Genomic DNA, 17,746 nt, shown 5'->3' on the forward strand with positions numbered 1-17,746 from the left:
TCTAAAATCAGATGTGCAAACGGACTTGAGAGACCTTCTGCAGGTTGAGTTGGTGGTAAGGAGAGCAAATGCAATGTTAGTATTTATTTCAAGAGAACTAGAATACAAAATCAAGGATCTAATGCTGAGGCTTTATAAGGCATTGACCAGACTGCACATGGAGTATTGTGAGAATTTTGGGCCCCTTATCTAAGAAAGGATGTTCTGGCATTGGAAAGAGTCCAGAGGAGAGTCATGAGAATGATCCCAGGAATGAAAGGGTTAACGTATGATGGTTCTGGGCCGATACTCACTGGAGTTTAGAAGAATGGGGGGGGGGGGTTCTGATTGAAACCTATTCAATATTAAAAGACTTAGATAGAGTGGATTTGGAGAGGATAGAGTGGGAAGTCTAGGACCGAAGGGCACAGGCTCAGAACAGAGAGACATCCATTTAAAATGGAAATAAGGAGAACGGTCTTCAGCCAGAGGGTGGTGAATCTGTGGAATTCATTGCCACAGATGGCTGTGCAGGCCAAGTCATTCGGTATATTTAAGGTGGAGGTTGATAGGTTCTTGTTTAATTGGGGGGGGGGGGGTGTCAAAGGTTACATGAAGATGGCAGGAGAATGTGATTGAGAGGGATAATAAATCAGTTATAATGAACAGCTGAGCAGACGCAATGGGCCAAATAGCCTCATTCTGCTCCTATGTCATATGGATTTACCCTCGGTGGCCACTGTGTCTCCTGTACCTAATAAAGTGGCCACAGAATGTATATATTCATGGTCTTCTGCCCATCCACTTCAACGTTCAAGGTGTTGTGTGCTCTCTGCTCATCACTGTTAGAACGTGTGGTTACTTAAGTTACTGTTGCCTTTCTGTCAGCTTGAACCAGTTTGGGCATTCTCCTCTGAACTCTCATTTTCGCCCACAGAACTGTCATTCGCTGGATTTCTTTTTTTGTTTTTCGGACCATTCTCTGTAAACTCTAGAGACTGTTGTGCGTGAAAATCCCAGGAGGTCACCAGTTTCTGAGATACTCAAGCCACCCTATCTGGCACCAACAATCATTCCACGATCAGAGTCACTTAGATCACATCTTTCCCCCTTCTGATGTTTGGTCTGAACAACAACTGAATCTTTTGACCATGTCTTCATGCTTTTATGCATTGAGTTGCTGCTACATGATTGGCTGATTAAATATTTACATTAATGAGCAAGTGTACAAGGATACCTAATAAAGTGGCCACTGTGTATATTTTCTTTCTTCACGGGTGTGAAACATTTTACTGTATATATTGCCTCTGTGCACAAAATTGTAACGAGTGCAAATACAATATATTTCCACTCTAAACCTCCCCAGTTACTTCTCATTGCTGTCAGTGTTGAGGTACTTGTCTATTGATGTTAAATCAGCATTTGAAAAATATTTGTAATGAACATTATATTGGTAATAGATTGCAAACAAGTTAAATTGCTAACGAGCAATATTAATGAGTACAATTGGTGATTAATTGTAAACAATGTGAGTGTTAAATTGCCAATTAAAGTGGTGTTACTGAAGAGTATGTGTATTAAATTAATAATGAATGTTATTGATGTTAAGCTGATAATGAAGGTTTTTGGTAGTAAATTAGTACATAAAGCTATTGGTATCAAATTACTAAGGAACACAATTCTTAGTAGCAGTTAGTGTCTGCATACATTTCTGCTTTCTTCTCTCATAGAGAAAGATATCTCACAGCATTCACAAAGTTGAAAGCAGCAATAGCTAGTGGGAAAGAATGTGCAGATTTTGGGTAATGAAGGGGAACTTTGGAACAGGAGAGGATGTGGGGTAATAATGTTGGAGGAACTTGAGATGAAAATGGTAAACCAGTGAGCGGAGAATCCAGGGAGGATTGGGGAGGTGACTAAGGTAAGATTGAGGAGCAAGGATTACACTATAGCTCTGAAAAAAAATCCTCCATCAGGAAATTTCAATCATTTGGCATCTGCCCTATTGGGTGATAATTCACACAGTCTCTTTCACACACGGGAGCCCGAGTTCCAGCTCGCCCTTGAAGATCACTAAATTCCATTTCCGCACTCTTGAAACTCATCTGCTTCTGTTCCCCATGCTCTCTTCCAGGTTCACTGGGGCAAAAGGAACTAATATTCTATCATGTAACATCTGAGAAAAGGCGAATGAAAAGTGTGTTGGATAGGCAGTGACATCCAGTGGTCCAGAACATCTGTTAATCCAGCTCCACCAAAATCCCGAGAAAACTGGATTCACAATGTTTTTACTGTATTGGAGTGGGATCTATAATGGTGTTGGAGAGCAGGACTTAATTCAGCAAACGCACACAATACAGCATCTCTGAATGATTGGCTCCTTAAATGGGTGGAGAGGGAGCACTTGAGGGTAATAACACAGGAGAGCTCAAGCTAATGGTGTGACTCTGCTTCAGAAGTTCTCAGCACTTCCCAGAGCTATAGTTGGAAGAATCATCAGAGGATAGGTGAAGGGGAATCCCAAGGGCTTCTATAGATATATTAAAAGGACAGCAAGGCACAAAACTGGTCCTCTGAAAAATCAGAGTGGTAGTCTATGTGCAGTGCCGAAAATGATGGAGGAGATCTTGAAGAGATTTTTTTGCATCTGTGTTTACTTGGGAGAAAGACACAGACTTTGGATGTGAGGCAATGCAGCAGCAAGGTCATAGATCCCATACAGAAAACAGAGGAGCAGGTGTTTGCTGGCTTGAGGCAAATTAGGGTGGGCTAAATCCCCAGGGCCTGACAAGGTGTTCCCTTGGACCCTGTGGGAGGTTAGTGCAGAAATTGCAGGGACACTATAGAGATATTGAAAGCCCCTCCTTAGCCAAGGGTGAGGCACCGGAGGATTGGAGGATAGCTAATGTTGTTCTGTTGTTTAAGAAAGGCTCTAAGAATAGGACAGGAAATCATAGGTCAGTGAGCCTGACATCAGTAGTGGGAAAGTTATTGGAATGTATTCTAAGGGACCAGATACATAAGATCGACAGGAACTGATTAGGGATAGTCAGGCAACACACATAAAAGTTGCTGCTGAACGCAGCAGGCCAGGCAGCATCTCTAGGAAGAGGTACAGTCGACGTTTCAGGCCGAGACCCTTCGTCAGGACAGGGATAGTCAGCATGGCTTTGTGTGTGGTAAGTCATGTCGAACTAATTGTATCAAGTTCTTTGAGGAAGTTACTGTGAAAATTGATGAAGGCAAGCCATTGGAATTGGATGTTGTCTACATGGACTTTAGCAAGGCTTTCGACAAGGGCCTACATGGGAGGTTGGTCAAGAATGTTCAGTCGCTTGGCATTCAAGGTGAGGTAGTAAATTGGATTAGACGTTGGCTTCGAACAAGAAGCCAGAGAGTGATTGTAGATGGTTGGCTGTCTGACTGGAGGCCTGTGACTAGAGCTGTGCAGCATGAATCAGTGCTGGGTCCATTGTTGTTTGTCATCTATATCAGTGAAGTGGTAAACCAGATCAGCAAATTTGCAGATTACACCAAGATTGGGTGTAGTGGACAGTGAGAAAAACTAGCAAAGTTTGCAACGGGATCTGGACCAGCTGGAACGATGGGCTGAAAAGTGGCAGATGTTATTTAATGCAAACAAGTGTGAGGTGTTCCACTTTGGGAGGGTGACAACCAGGGTAGGTCTTACACGATGAACTAAGGAGTGCATTAGGACAGAGGGATCTGGGAATACAGGTCCGTAATTCCTTGAAAATGTTGACATAGGTAAGTAGGGTCATAAAGTAAGCTGTTGGCATATTGGCCTTCATAAATCAGTGTATTGAGTACAAGAATTGGGATGTTATGTTGAAATTGTATAAGACCTAACTTGGAGTACTCTGTGTAACCTTGGTCACCTACCTACAGTCAAGATGAAAGAGGGCAGAGAAAATTTACAAGGATGTTGCCAGGACTTGAGAACCTGAATTACAGGGAAAGGTTGAATAGATTAGGACTTTATTCTCTAGAACATAGAAGATTGAGGGGAGATTTGATAGAGGTATACAAAATTATGAAGGGTATAGATAGGATAAATGCAAGCAGGCTTTTTCAACTGAGTTTGGGTGAGACTACAACTAGAGGTCATGAATTAAGGGTGAAAGGTGAAATGTTTAAGGGGAACGCGATGGAGAAATTATTCACTCAAAGAGTGGAGAGAGTGTGGAATGAGCTACCAGTGCAAATGGTGGATGCAGGGTCGATTTCAATATTTAGGAGAAATTTGGATAGGTGCATGGTGGAGTGCTCTGGTCCAAGTGAAGGTTAAGGGGAAGGGTCTTTGACCTATAAGGTTAACTGTGGGTCTCTCTCCAGAGATGCTGCCTGACTTACTGACTGTCTTCCTGCATCTTCTGGGAATGATCAATACTCCTTGTATTGAATCCATACAGTCAATGAAGATGGGATTGGTTCTTGGAAAAGGAGAACAGAATAATTATCTGATGAGATAGTCGTTTTGATTCTTTGATGGCCATATCCTGTCATGTAGTTTCCTTCGAAGTAACACACACAGAATGCTGGAGGAATTCAGGTCTGGCAGCATCAATGAAAAGTAGACATTCTAGTTGAGATTATTCATCGGTTGAGTGGAATTCCAGCATCTGCAAATCTTGTGTTTATGTACATTTTTAGTTTTTTAGTGAAAATAAGTCTTTTCACAGAGAGTGGTGGGTGAATGGTGGTGGTAGAGGAAGCTATATTAGGGACAATTAAGACACTCTTAGATAGGCACATGGATGATCAAAAAATTTAAGGGCTTTGTAGGAGGAAAAGGTTGATCTTAGATTGATCTTGGTGTAGGTTAAAGTGTTGACATGACATTTTGGGTCAAGGGTCTGTATTGTTCTAAGTTCTGTGTACCCCAGAATAGTTTCAAGGTGACACCAGGGCCATACTGTAGAGAGCTAGCCCAACCTAGGGATCCTGAAGTCTATTTTGTATGAGATGTTCCCTCATTAATGTTCTTTTTCCTGGTTTTGACAAAGTTTGCTCATACAAGACCTATTGACGACTTTATATTTGATATGTTTGTTTATAAGCACGAGAGTATATTGCTGCTCAAGCCAGGGAAAGTATGTTTCTTTGAAAGAGAAAGACAAGGGTGCCTGGGTGGTGGTTGTGTGTCTCAATGTCACTGAAATCAAAGGCATCTCTTCTTTTTTCCCTGGTGTTAACCTAGCATACCACCATCTCAGAAAATATGAGCAACAAAGAATAAACTACAGATGGAGAGTGTTGTTGATGAGTTTGATATTATTAGTTTGTCAATGAGTGATAAAATAAGTAATGTTAAATTAGTGACATTATTGACAGTAGATCACTGCTGAAGGCAGTGCCAATTTAGGGATAACTTTTGATAATGAGTTATGATTGGTATTTAATGATATTAATCACATTGTACGATGTCAATTTAGTTTGGTTTTAATGGGTTTTTAAAGTTATTTCCTAATTTTTTTTTATTCTCTCTTTAAAACTAAGCAGGTTTCATTATTCCTTTAACAAACATTTTAATCTCATGCAGCACACACTTTATTGACCCCAAGTGTCTTAGAAATAAATGGATTGTATGTTCAGGTTAAATGCTGAAGCGCTTTAATCAGTGTGTGGGAGATATTATTGCCTTGTATACTTAGGTCAGCCAGATTTATCACTTAATTAATATAATAATTCACTGACATGAATTATTATCTGACACTGATGCTCCCAGCACATGAAAGAATATTTCTTTTTAATGTAAATAGTAACAACCCCATCCCTACACCATACCAGCCTATGGACTGGAGAGTTTATAACTCAACAATAATGTCTCCTTAAGAGGTATTGTTTCTACATAATTGGTGCCATTAGGGAGAATAGATCATGTGAGAACTCTCATCTCTATGATCCCAGATCTGATATGAGGAACTCTGTGACACACTGTTCTAGACTACGATGGTTTTTTAGTTACGTCACAAGATGTGGATCCATAAATATTGAACTAAAGATATAAATTCAAATCCTACCATGACAACTGAGAGATATCTGTTCAAGTAATTAAAATAATCTGGAATTAAAATGCTTGTAAACACACAAAACTTTAAAAATCTATCTGATTCACTAGTATTGTTCAGATAAAGAAATTTACTCTTGTTAGATAGTCTGGTCTGAACATTGTTCCATACCCACAGTGATGTAGTTTGCCCTAACAATCCTCTGAAATGGCCTAATAAGATGTTTAGTTCAACAGGCAGTAAATAGAGGCCCTGCTAGCAATGTCTACATCTTGTGTCAGATTTCATTTTTACTGAAGCAAAGCACAAAAGCTTAGTTCTTAAATGTTCAAGAGTGAATTTTCTATCTTCTGGGGATAATGAAGTATCATCATCCTTCAGGAAAATAATTTCCGAGATCAAACACAGATATCCACCAACAGCCTCTTATGCCTATCATATTCAACATTACAATGTAGAGAAATTGCAAGACATTCCCATTAGTGATATCCGGTATTACAAAGGTGAAGGCAGAGTGTAACCCATTGATCCTAAGCATGGGGCCTTTATCGTTGTTGCTTAGGTAAATGTTAAGACCTTACTACCTTTAAAGAAGTTGACGCCTTCAACTTCAGAACTAAAACAGATGCGATTTAAATGTACATAGAATCTTTTTTCAGTAAATTTATCTGACTTCAGTTTTGTTGATTTTCTTCCCCAGGTCCAGAAGGTGCAAATCTGTTTATTTACCATCTTCCCCAAGAGTTTGGAGATCAGGACATCCTGCAGATGTTTATGCCATTTGGAAATGTTGTGTCTGCTAAAGTCTTCATTGACAAACAGACCAATCTTAGCAAGTGCTTTGGTAAGCATATGTGAATGTAGTTAAAAATATGTATTGATGCCTGATTCAAAAGTTTGTACGTTCTCCCCGTGACCACATGGATTTTCTCCGGGTGCTCCAGTTTCCTTCCACATTCCAAAGATGTTAGGGTTAGTGAGTTGTGGGAACGCCAGAAGCATGGAGAGACTTGTGAACTGCCACAGCACACCTCGGACTGTGTTGGTCATAAACTCCAACAACACATTTCACTGTATGTTTTGATGCACATGTGACAAATAAAGCTAGTCTTGACTACAGATCTTAAATCTATAAATTTACACGAATCTCACATCAATTCCCCTCTTCATTCTCTTCACTTTCTCTCAACTCTCATACACATAGGTGCAATTTACGGTGGCTATTTATCCCAGCAGCCCACACGTTGAGCAAAGCAGGGGAAGCTCACACAGTCACAGGGAAAATGTAAAAACCCTCGCAGATAGCATTTGAGGTGCAGAATGAACCTGGGTCTCGTGCACTGTGAGGTACCAACTGTGCCACTGTGGGTGGGGAGTCAAAAGACAGGCAGCAATGAAGGCATTTTAATGTACAGTTATTATTACGGTGCAGTCCAGTATTTTCACGCTCAATGCTTTCACCCAGCGAGCAGTTGAATCAGGAATGCACTTGTCCGAGTGTGAGGCAGATTCTCCGCAACGTTTAAGAGATATCTGGATGAGCACTTGAATCTCCAAGGCATGATAGGGTACAGAACAAGTGCTGGTAAACAGAGCTCGTAGGGACAGGTGATTAATGGGCAGCAAGCCTGATTCTGTGTTCTCTGATTCAATAACCAAAGTTTAAGGTAAATTTACTATCAAAGTACATATATGTCACCATATGCCATATTCACCATTCACAGTAGATACAAAGAAATATAATAGAGTCATTGAAAACTACACCACAAAGACAGACAACCAATGTTCAAAAGAAGGCAAACTGCAAATACACAATTAATAAGAATAATTAATATATAAAAATTAAAAAGTTTGCATTTTCACATTAACACCATCAAGATGCGATAATGCCTGTTCACCTATGAATGTCTTCATTTTGGATGTATAGTAAGATTGTCTCATGACTTTCCTCTCCATTTCTCCCAACTTTACATCCCCCCCCCCCCCACAGGTTTCGTAAGTTATGACAACCCAGTCTCTGCACAGGCTGCCATCCAAGCCATGAATGGTTTTCAGATTGGAATGAAGCGTTTAAAAGTTCAGCTGAAGCGATCCAAGAACGACAGCAAGCCCTACTGAGTCTAGTGTGGGAGGTTAATGCTGTTACTTTAGCTTTGTTAGGGTAAGTCCCATGAACCAGCCCGTGGCTGAGGAGGATCATTGCCAACATTCATCAAGAGACAGTTTTAACATTACACTTCCATTCTCCTTTCCCCACCTGTTTTTCCTCCCATTCCCGTTACGTTCAGTATCTTAAATCTTATTGTATTTACAGTATTTAATATTTTGCTTTGTTCCGTTTAAAAAAATGAATTTTGCAAAAAAAAAGATGTCTTAAGAGGATTTTGAAAAAAATATAACCGAAATGTGCAATTTAACTCAGCAGCCACTGGTGCCAAACAGGCCCAAGTGATTATCGGGCATCAGACGCTTTATTAGCTTAAGGGACCCAGTTAATGTAGATTAGAAAGGCACCAGCAGTTTACGGGTTAATGATATGGTGGCCTAGCCTGAAATTGATACCAAGAGAAGTACTAACATTTTCTTTTATTTTTTTGGGGGGGGAAATTCTCACTCCAATGAGAACTATTCTGATAGGACACGATCACAAGTTAGATATTAAGCTTTGTGTGATCAGATCACATTGGTCTTTTAGTGAAACAAACGCCTTTGAGATCTGTTTCCACTGCCACACGGGGCTCTTTTTTTCGGGAGGGGGCAAGGGATAAAATGGAAGAGAAGATTTAAATGATAACATTTGCCGATGGTTGAATCAAAAATGATTAAGAAGGAAAGCCACAGGCCTGTACATTTTATTTGTAAAAAAAGCAGCTCTATTTTTATACAAATTTTTACTGCCTCAGAAAGATGGAAGTTATTTATTAATTATCTATAGTTAATTTATTGGATACCTGAGATAGTTCATCCTCTATAATAGTTAGAGCTTGCCTCGTGAAGTAGTCTCTGATGTGCTAAGTAAGAAACAGTTTATCCTTGCAGTTAAACATACACAAAACACATCCTGCAACAATCACGCTTCTCTCGTTTATTTGTATCTTTTAAGTGTGTGGTATCTCATTACTTGTAGCTTCCATTAGTCAAGTTCAAGTCTTTTATTTTAAACCTTGTGACTTTTATTCTTCGTTTACATATTTGTTTAATTAAAAAAAATCTATACTCCTGTCCCAAAACCAATCCATCTCTTTTAACTCTTTTAAAGTACAGATGGATTTTTTGGGTTTTTTTTATCTGTTGCCGTTGCTTTTATTTTACAGTTATTTAAAAAAAATGCAAATTTATGTGAATGGCTCATAGAATCTAATGACTGAGATTTGCATTATTTCTACAACCATGAGAATGATTTTGTTCCTGCTGCGTAGACTCTGTGTAACTTTTGACTCTTCCTTGTTTTTTTCCCCTAGACATCTTCATGCTCGTTAGTTCATCGTTTGCCTAACATGTCCCTGTGGCGCCAAAAAAATTCAAAAAAAAAGCTCATCGTCCCGTCATTGTTTCTGATGTCTTTCTGACCTCACATCACACTTGGTCCTCCTACTTGACCCCTTTGACCTAGTTTGACTTTGAGATTTTTTGCATGTGACCTCATATAGTTTTGAATTCTAAAGAGTTCAATGTGAAAAGCCTAGCTGCATTCGTGTTGAGACTGAAAAAGAAAAAAAATATTTTAAGAAAGTAAAGCAAGACAAAAATATATAAGAGAGAGAGAAGGAAATAAAAAAACCTGTGGCGAAAATGTTTCTTTTTTTTTCATGAAACAAACTTGAAAGTATTATACAGGGATTGGCATTCTGTCTGGTCACTTGGAATAGCGATAGCAATATGTGGCCAGGGAACAGAATGTTGGTTTCTCAATGAAGCAGACTACTTCTGATCAGCTGAAGAAACTGGTCGGAGATATTATCAAGAGCTCTGTAATAGTTTTTACATTTTTCAGGCAGTGTAAAGTTTTGATAAGGGCCATTTAAGTGGCTCACTTTCTCATCAATATATATAGAAATGAAAAAAACCACTTTTTTTGTAGACTAGTTTAAGATAATTAAAAAAAAGATGACCCATGTTTGGGGAAAGACTACCTATTTGTGTCACCTTTTGCTGAACTGATTCACACCTAGACAATCTGTGGTAAATGCACATTAAATAACCTATATTTTATACTGTTTAAGTGTATTGGGAGAAGAAAACAAGTAAGTGTTAACTTCGTCACGTTGGTAACTGTGTGGGTTAAGTTTTGGTGTCATCGCGATTTTTAAGGTTATAACGCATCGGAATTTTTTTTGGCTGACTCGCAAAAGATTTTTTTTTCCGGATGGCCAAAAAAAAATCTTAACTCGTCAGGTGAAATGGAAAAAAAACTACAATTCCAGGACAAAAAAATTGTGTGCTTTGCGTGTAAAATGTTTTTGACGTCTGATTTTTTTTTCACTGTGGGGTTAACAGTTTGACGTACTTTGTTCAGCAAAATGTGAGATTGGCTTTTTTTCTTTTCGAAAAGAAGAAAACAGCAATTTTAACAGTGCCAAATTCCAACAAAAAAATTAAAGGTACTTCCTGCCTCGCGCTTAATTGTGTTATTTGTGAGAAGTAATTTGATAACATGGGGTATTTTGTTACTTAAGTGTTTTGTAATAATTCTCTCATGTTTGAAAAAAATTAAAGTACAAAAAAAAAGATTAAAACCAGAGAGAAAAAAAGTTTGTTAAATTGTTAAAGCTGTGGTCTTGTTGCCTGAGATGGTTCACTGTTTGTTATTTCTCTTGGTAAAAGTGCCCATATTCCCCAACCTTGACATTCATTGCGATGTTGTGAAAGCAAACCTCATAAAGCTTTTTTTCCTTATAGTTGTAAAATTTTAAAAAATAAAATATTTTAAAAAACACACACACAAAAAATATATATAATAACACCCCAAGGCAAGAATGTTCAGAACTGGTTTGAAATTAATAAAAAAAATAATAATCATTAAGTAGCTATAGCTGCTGAGTATGACTTTCTAACCATTGCAAACTCATTCGTCATTCCTATGTGCATGCACTTGATATGTAATAAAATGTTAACTGTTAATGGGCCAATATTTCTCTGCAATAAGGGCTGGGAGCCAATCAGATCAGTTCGGCTTCCATTGCCTTGGGGACTGATTTTCGGCCTGCTCTTTCCTGACTTCATTTCCCCACACTATCACCTTCACCACCTTCCCACCTGATACATTGTATTCGGTTTTTTTTAATCAAGTAAAAAAAAGTAAAAAAAAAGTTGTAGCTTCATTGCGTTTTTTGGAAAATGTCACACAAGACAAGTGTTTGTGCTCCTGTGATGTGAGATCTGGTGTTTGTAGACTATTATCATTTAGGATTAAGACTTAAAGGAAAAAAAAACAATATATAGTTTTAGGTATTTGTTTGAGAAAAGCCAAAGTTAATGCAAAATGAGTGGGGGAACTGCAAGCCCATGTGAGTGTTGTAATTCTTTTTGGTGCATTTGACCCTGTATGTGTTGGAAGGTTTTTTTTGCGAAAAAAGTCAACACTCCCCACACACACACACACACACACTCACTCACTCACTCAAAAAAAATATAGTGGGCTTTCATATTTCTACAACTTGATTGTAATTATGCATTTTGTACCAGTGGAATTTTTATACTGGAAATTAAAAAGTGGATATTTCTGCGCCTTCTCTGTGTGGGCCCAGTTATGATTGATTTTGAGTCTGATTTCTGGTTGGTGCAGAGAAACTGGTGACTATTTCATTTTAAGAATTGACAAAAAAAAAATCAAAAAAAAACTTTGGCTTGCTTTCCTCATTTCTTTGCATATGCTTAAATGTCAAGAATTTTTGTCAAACAAAATGGGTAAGTTTCTCTTCAATTATGTATTGTGCAGTTACATAAGGTATTAGGACTAGCAGTATTCAACCACATACAGTCGGATAACTGTATTAGTTTAAAAAATATTAGGGGTTTGCTTTTTGCTGTTGAAATCCAAGTTTTTTGCTGATTCTCTGTCTTCATTGTGAACATAACTGTGGAACAGTCGGACTTATTTTTGTAACGTATGTTATTGTGTGATGCAGTTTTGCTTCTGTCTCAAATATTAAACCATTTTTCCTAATACTCGTCTCTCTTTGTGTACTGTTGGTGACGTTCACTGTTGTTTGGCGTTCTTGCAAACCTCACTGTTCCACGTTGTTTCTTTTTTGTTTATTCTCTTTGTTGTGTAGACAAGACACTGCCAATCTTACCAGCTACTTCTGTTCTTCATTCCTCTTTTGGTTCGGTATTTAACTGTTTTAGTTTTTTTTTGGATAAATACAGCGATTTATACAGTTTTCCAATGCTTTTTTTGCTGAACCAGTAGCAAAAAAATCTGCAATAAGCTACAATGCTAGGGTCACTGCATCTGAATATTAGACACACAGGAGAACTAATAAATAACCAAACAAATTGGCAGCTCTTAAAATGCTATGATATGGATGTTATTGTTGCTGATTATTCTGGATACATTGAACATAAAGCCAAATCAAAGTCTGACGGATAAAATGAACCTTTTTTTATTCAGACCATTTTGGAATAGAATTGGCATCAAAACATGAGGGGTAGCTTTAACTGTACGAACTGGGATGATACTGAATTATTCTGAACACAAATTTCATATTGTGTTTTTTTAACTCTATTAAGTTAGCTGTTCTTAGTCAAGAAGTTCCCAGCAATGCCTCTAATCTTGTCAACTCTGTGTATGATGAGAATTAAACCGGGAGGGGAACGAGAGCGACAATCTGTGGGAATCACAACCTTGCTTGCATGCACTGAGCATAATTCAGAGATGCCTCTCCACAATTAGTTTCTAAAATTATTGCAATTACTAGAACAAAAACTTCATAACAGTAGAGCCACTGTATATGCAATTTTAACAAAATGATCAAGGATTAATTTCAATCCCATGCATGTATCTAGATGTTTCGTTTGAGCAGTGTTGGTGTGATTTACATAACTGTGACCCGTTGCCCGAATGTCTGTGTGGCCCATGGAGGCCCAGAGGTGGTCTGTTCGAGAGACTGTCTGTGAGTGGGTGGATAGGAGGGAGGAAAGGGGCTTGTTTTGCTGCTGCTATCCTCCAGAACATTGTGGGCATGCGATGTAGTTGGCGCTGGAATGTGTGGCTGCTCACAAGCATGTGGTTAGGTTGTATTGGTTGTTAAATGCAAATGATGCTTTTCACTGTAAGCGATAAATAAGTGAATTTGAATCTAGATTACCTTCATTACCGGTTCCTCTCTCTCCCCTCCTGCCAACTGCCATTCTTTCAGGACCAATAATAGAAAAATATCCTTTGGAAAAGTCCTCTGTGACTCTTCAGGCAATTAATTTCTGATTATTGTTTACTCTATTTCTTAGTTCCTTACCACCTTACAGAATATTGCTGTCACTGACTGTGGAAAGATGATTTTGCCCAAATCTACCTTGAGACCATTACCTTCTCCCCTTCCTGGAGCACCCAATTTATCCCCCATTTCTGTGGACTGGAGTGGCACAACAATTGGATGCTGGGCTCTCCAAACAGCTTTCGTTTCCACTGCTGCCATGTGTTATCAACCAAATCATGTTTCAGCTCTTTCTTTCCTCTCTAGAATGGGAGACAGTACCTCGCCCAGCCCAGGAGCTGAAGTGACTCGCAAAACCGCGTGCAGAGCAGGGTTCATGGTGGGAGACATGAACCACAGCTGTGAGCGCAAAGCAAGTATCTCAACCTGTGCTAAATTCTACCCACCTGTTAGGGGCAGTTACTGTTGACAGGAAAAGTTAGTAGATTAATTGGTCATATGGGTGTAATTGGGGAACACAGATTTATTGAGCCAGATGAGCCTGCTACTATGCTGTATCTCTAAATAATAAAATAATAATGTGGATGTAGTAGACATTTTATTGAATAAAATAATTGTCACCCACTTTTTTAAAAAATTTGGAACTGCAGTTATAATCACAATTCCAATCTGGTTCTTTCCATCCCATTGTATAGATTTATATCTCGCTTCCCAGCTGAAGAACTGGTCTTCCCAATCGGCTACCCAGTATTCAGGTATTCACTAGTGTTGACTGCAGTGGGCAGCAAAATTAAGTGGCTTCTGAAAAGGTTCTTAATCCTGTGACTGGCCTGGTGAGAGGCGGGATAGGGGTTGGCTATGTGGAAAACTGGTGCAGTGTGCGCAGCAATGCTAGTTTTGTATCGAGCTGGGTGGGTGACTGAGGCAAGATGGAATGAGACTGATTATATGAACTAGTCAGGCAACTAGAGGGGAGATTGTGTTTAGTATGACTGCAGTAACTGGAACGCGAGTGTGACTAGAAGCAAGTTAAGATCAGTTGGCATTAGCTAAATACAATCCAACTATAGTGTAGTGTTATATGATTTCAACAGCATCCCACAACTTCTTCCCAAGAACACACGCAAAATGCTGGAGGAATTCAGTAGGTCAGACTGCACTTAGGAAAAGAATAATCAGGATCAGTGTTTATTCCTTTCAATAGATGCTGCCTGACCTGCTGAGTTCTTCCAGCATTGTGTGTTACTCTGGATTTTCATCACTGCAGCATTTCTTGTGCTTATTCTTTTCAAGAATTATTTTCCTACCATTTTAGAGAGTCTGGGTGAGAGGGGGTATGGATAAATTTAATTGTGGCATACCAAAATAGATCTGATAAATTAGAATATACAAAAATTAATGGTACAGAAAGATCAATGGTGAACCAATTAGACCATGAGGAAAGGAGAATGGTCCTTGACACTGAGTGAAAATGAATTTAAAGTCAAAGTAAAATATATCAAACTACTTGCTGTATATGTTACCATATACTACCTTTAGATTCATTTTCTTGCAGGCATTTACAGGGAAATAAACACAATAGAATTTATGAAAAAAACTACACATACTGACAAACGACCAATGTACAAAAGGAGACAAATTTTGCAAATAAAAAAGCAATAGTGAGAACACGAGCTGTAAATAGTCCTTGAAAGTGAGTCTGTAGTTGTAGAATCGGTTCAGAGAAGTGTATTACCAGATGGAAATATAATTGCTGCATTGATTTAATCGGAACCAGGTTTCCCAGAATCAATACATGTCACAAAATTTGTTGATTTGCAGCTATAAAACAGTATAAGGCATAAAAATTGCTGTAAGTTACAAAATAACAAAATAAAAAAATAATGCAAATATGAATAACGAGATTGTGTTCATAGGCCACAGACAATTCAGTAATCTGATGGCAAACATTCTTAACTGAAAGATGACCGCCATTGTTAATATGTTGTGAAATGTTAGTTTACTGATGTTTTATTTCTTCAGATGTCATGTTTGTTTTGTGACATGGCCGGTCATGAACAAAGCATGCTAGTGACATCAAATGGCAATCTTTTCCTGAATGTGATCTTGATAAATTACCCATTCGGTGGCAGTTTTTCAGTCATTCCAAAGTAAGATGGCGATCATTTTTCTATATTTTGACCACATGTATTAAATTGAGGGACTTTTTGTTTTTAGAAATTCCAGAGCCTGTGCATTTTCATGGCCATGCTACATTGATGCCAAAAGCACGGGGACACGTTTGTGGGCTGCTGTCAGTACACCCTCAGACTGAGTTGATCGTTGACACAAATGATGCATTTCACCATATGTTTCAATCTACACGCAGCAAATAAAGCTAATCTCATTTTACATTGCCCAGAGGTTAAGCCCGAAAAGTAGCAGATCAAAAGTTCTAGTTTTCATGACTACATTCTACTGTGTTCTATCGGACAGAACTACCTTGCTGGGACACGAGGGACTGCAGATTCTGGAATGTGGAGTGACGTGTAAGGTGCTGGAGGAACTCAGTGGGTCAGGTAGCTTCTATGGAGGGAAATGGACAGCTGATGTATTTTAAAAAAAAATACCCTCTGCATATCTATATACCTAATTTTGTGATATTGTTTTCAACCTGGCTACTTCTGACATGTTGTTCAAATGTCTGCCAACCTCTGCTTGAAGATATTAGAACATAAAACAATACTGCAGAGTAGTAGTGCGATCGCACGAGTCGAGTATGATGTTCTCCAAAGGGGTTCTATGGGTGGCTCCTCAGGTGGCTATGGAGGCTAATCTGGGATACCCATAACCCTTAATGGAGAATGGCTGTACATTGCTTTGTTTACACCCACCACCTGTCCCTGACATATTGGGGTCAAAGTCCAGTGAGATGGAGTGCAGGATGACTGGGATGACTACAGCCATCTTCTGCCTTCACGGCCATTGTGATATGTCATCACCTCTGCCAGCTCCACTTTAGAAGTCTTGGCTGGACCGCTCTTTGCCTGGAACCCCCCCCCCCCCACCTTGACCTTACCACCAGGGGTGACCCTACCGGGAGCAAAGTGCCAGTTAACAAAACGCCCAACGGCATTGTGCTCAGGCTCTCAGGAACTTGCAAGCCTCTCCACCTCAAGATGAAAATCTTCTGAGAAGACAGTGCAGTACAGGCCCTGTGGCCTACAATGTTGTATCAATCCTTTAACCTCCTCTAAGATCAATCTAACCCTTCCCTCCTACATAGCCCTCAAACAGGAGGTGCCCTTACCATGAGCGCCAAGGTTTCCCGTAGTATTGCCCAACTCTGCTGTTTCTGAGAACTTCAGAAACTTAGAATTTTGGCAGGTGAAAGAACAGGTGCCAACTATTTCAATGGCAAAAAGGAGACCAGGTCACCCAGTACCCTATGATTCACCTCTGCCAGTGTCTCCCACTCCAGCCAGACTTCAGTTCTAATGTTTAATGTATTTTCAGGATGAAGGTATCACTGGTAAGGCCAGTGTTCTGACTCTTCAGAGGAAAGTATTCCCATCGGGTAGGGAGTTCCTGGGTGAAGCAACAGCAAAGGAACAGTGATAAATCTCAAAGTCAAGGTGGTGTTTCACTTGGCTAACTTGCAAGTAGTGGTGTCCCCATGAGGTCACAAGATGGGAAGTGAAATCAAGCTACCCAGGTGACTAACTGCAGTGCATTGTCTAGGTGAAGTACTGCAGCCACAGTGTGCTGATGGAAATTAATGTTTATGATGGTTTTGGGACACTGAGGAGATACCATTCCACCACACACCTGATACATGCCTTGGGGTGTAAAAACACAAGTCACTTACCACAGGATTTCAAGCCTTTGATCTGCTTTTGTAAGGATGGTGTTTATGTTGAGTTTAGGTCAGCTGTGATCCTCAAGATGTTGGTGGCAGAGAACTCACTGATCTTCATCCATCATAAGTTTAAAAGTGTGCCCATTATTGATTATACAGTATTCAATCCTATTACAATTGTAAGTCAAGACTAGGTGATTTGTCTCTTGCTCACTCATCAAGCTGGTGGCTGAGCATTGTCTGCAAGCAGGCAAAAATTGCTTCATTTTCTTATGAGTTGTGTATGAAATAGACCCCTGTACTATCAAGAGCAAACTTCCCTGATCTTCGACTGGAAGAAAGGTCATTATTGAAGGAGCTGAAGATAGTTGGGGCTTAAAATGCCTATCTTGAGGAACTCCTACATTGTTAGCATGGGGCATCCAACAACCACAGCTGTCCTTGTGCAAGGGAAGACTCCAACCAATCCCCCCCCCCCCCCGTAATGTACATTGATTTCAGTTTCACCAGAGCTCCTTGAT

General features: G+C 39.3%; 1 protein-coding gene across 16 annotated transcripts in view; it reads left to right on the forward strand.

The window, feature by feature from the left end:
• Positions 1 to 10,629, forward strand: part of celf2 (cugbp, Elav-like family member 2) — an 809,970-nt gene extending 799,341 nt beyond the window's left edge. For all 16 annotated transcript variants that reach the window (XM_072241427.1, XM_072241413.1, XM_072241419.1 and 13 more), the window contains 3 exons: positions 6,712 to 6,855; positions 8,002 to 8,172; positions 9,473 to 10,629. In XM_072241427.1, coding sequence (XP_072097528.1) covers positions 6,712 to 6,855; positions 8,002 to 8,129 — 272 coding nt within the window. In that variant the 3' untranslated portion in view covers positions 8,130 to 8,172; positions 9,473 to 10,629. The remainder of the gene's footprint in view (positions 1 to 6,711; positions 6,856 to 8,001; positions 8,173 to 9,472) is intronic.
• The last annotated feature ends 7,117 nt before the right edge of the window (positions 10,630 to 17,746 follow it).

Source organism: Mobula birostris, chromosome 23, assembly GCF_030028105.1.
Source record: "Mobula birostris isolate sMobBir1 chromosome 23, sMobBir1.hap1, whole genome shotgun sequence".
Lineage (NCBI taxonomy): Eukaryota > Metazoa > Chordata > Chondrichthyes > Myliobatiformes > Myliobatidae > Mobula > Mobula birostris.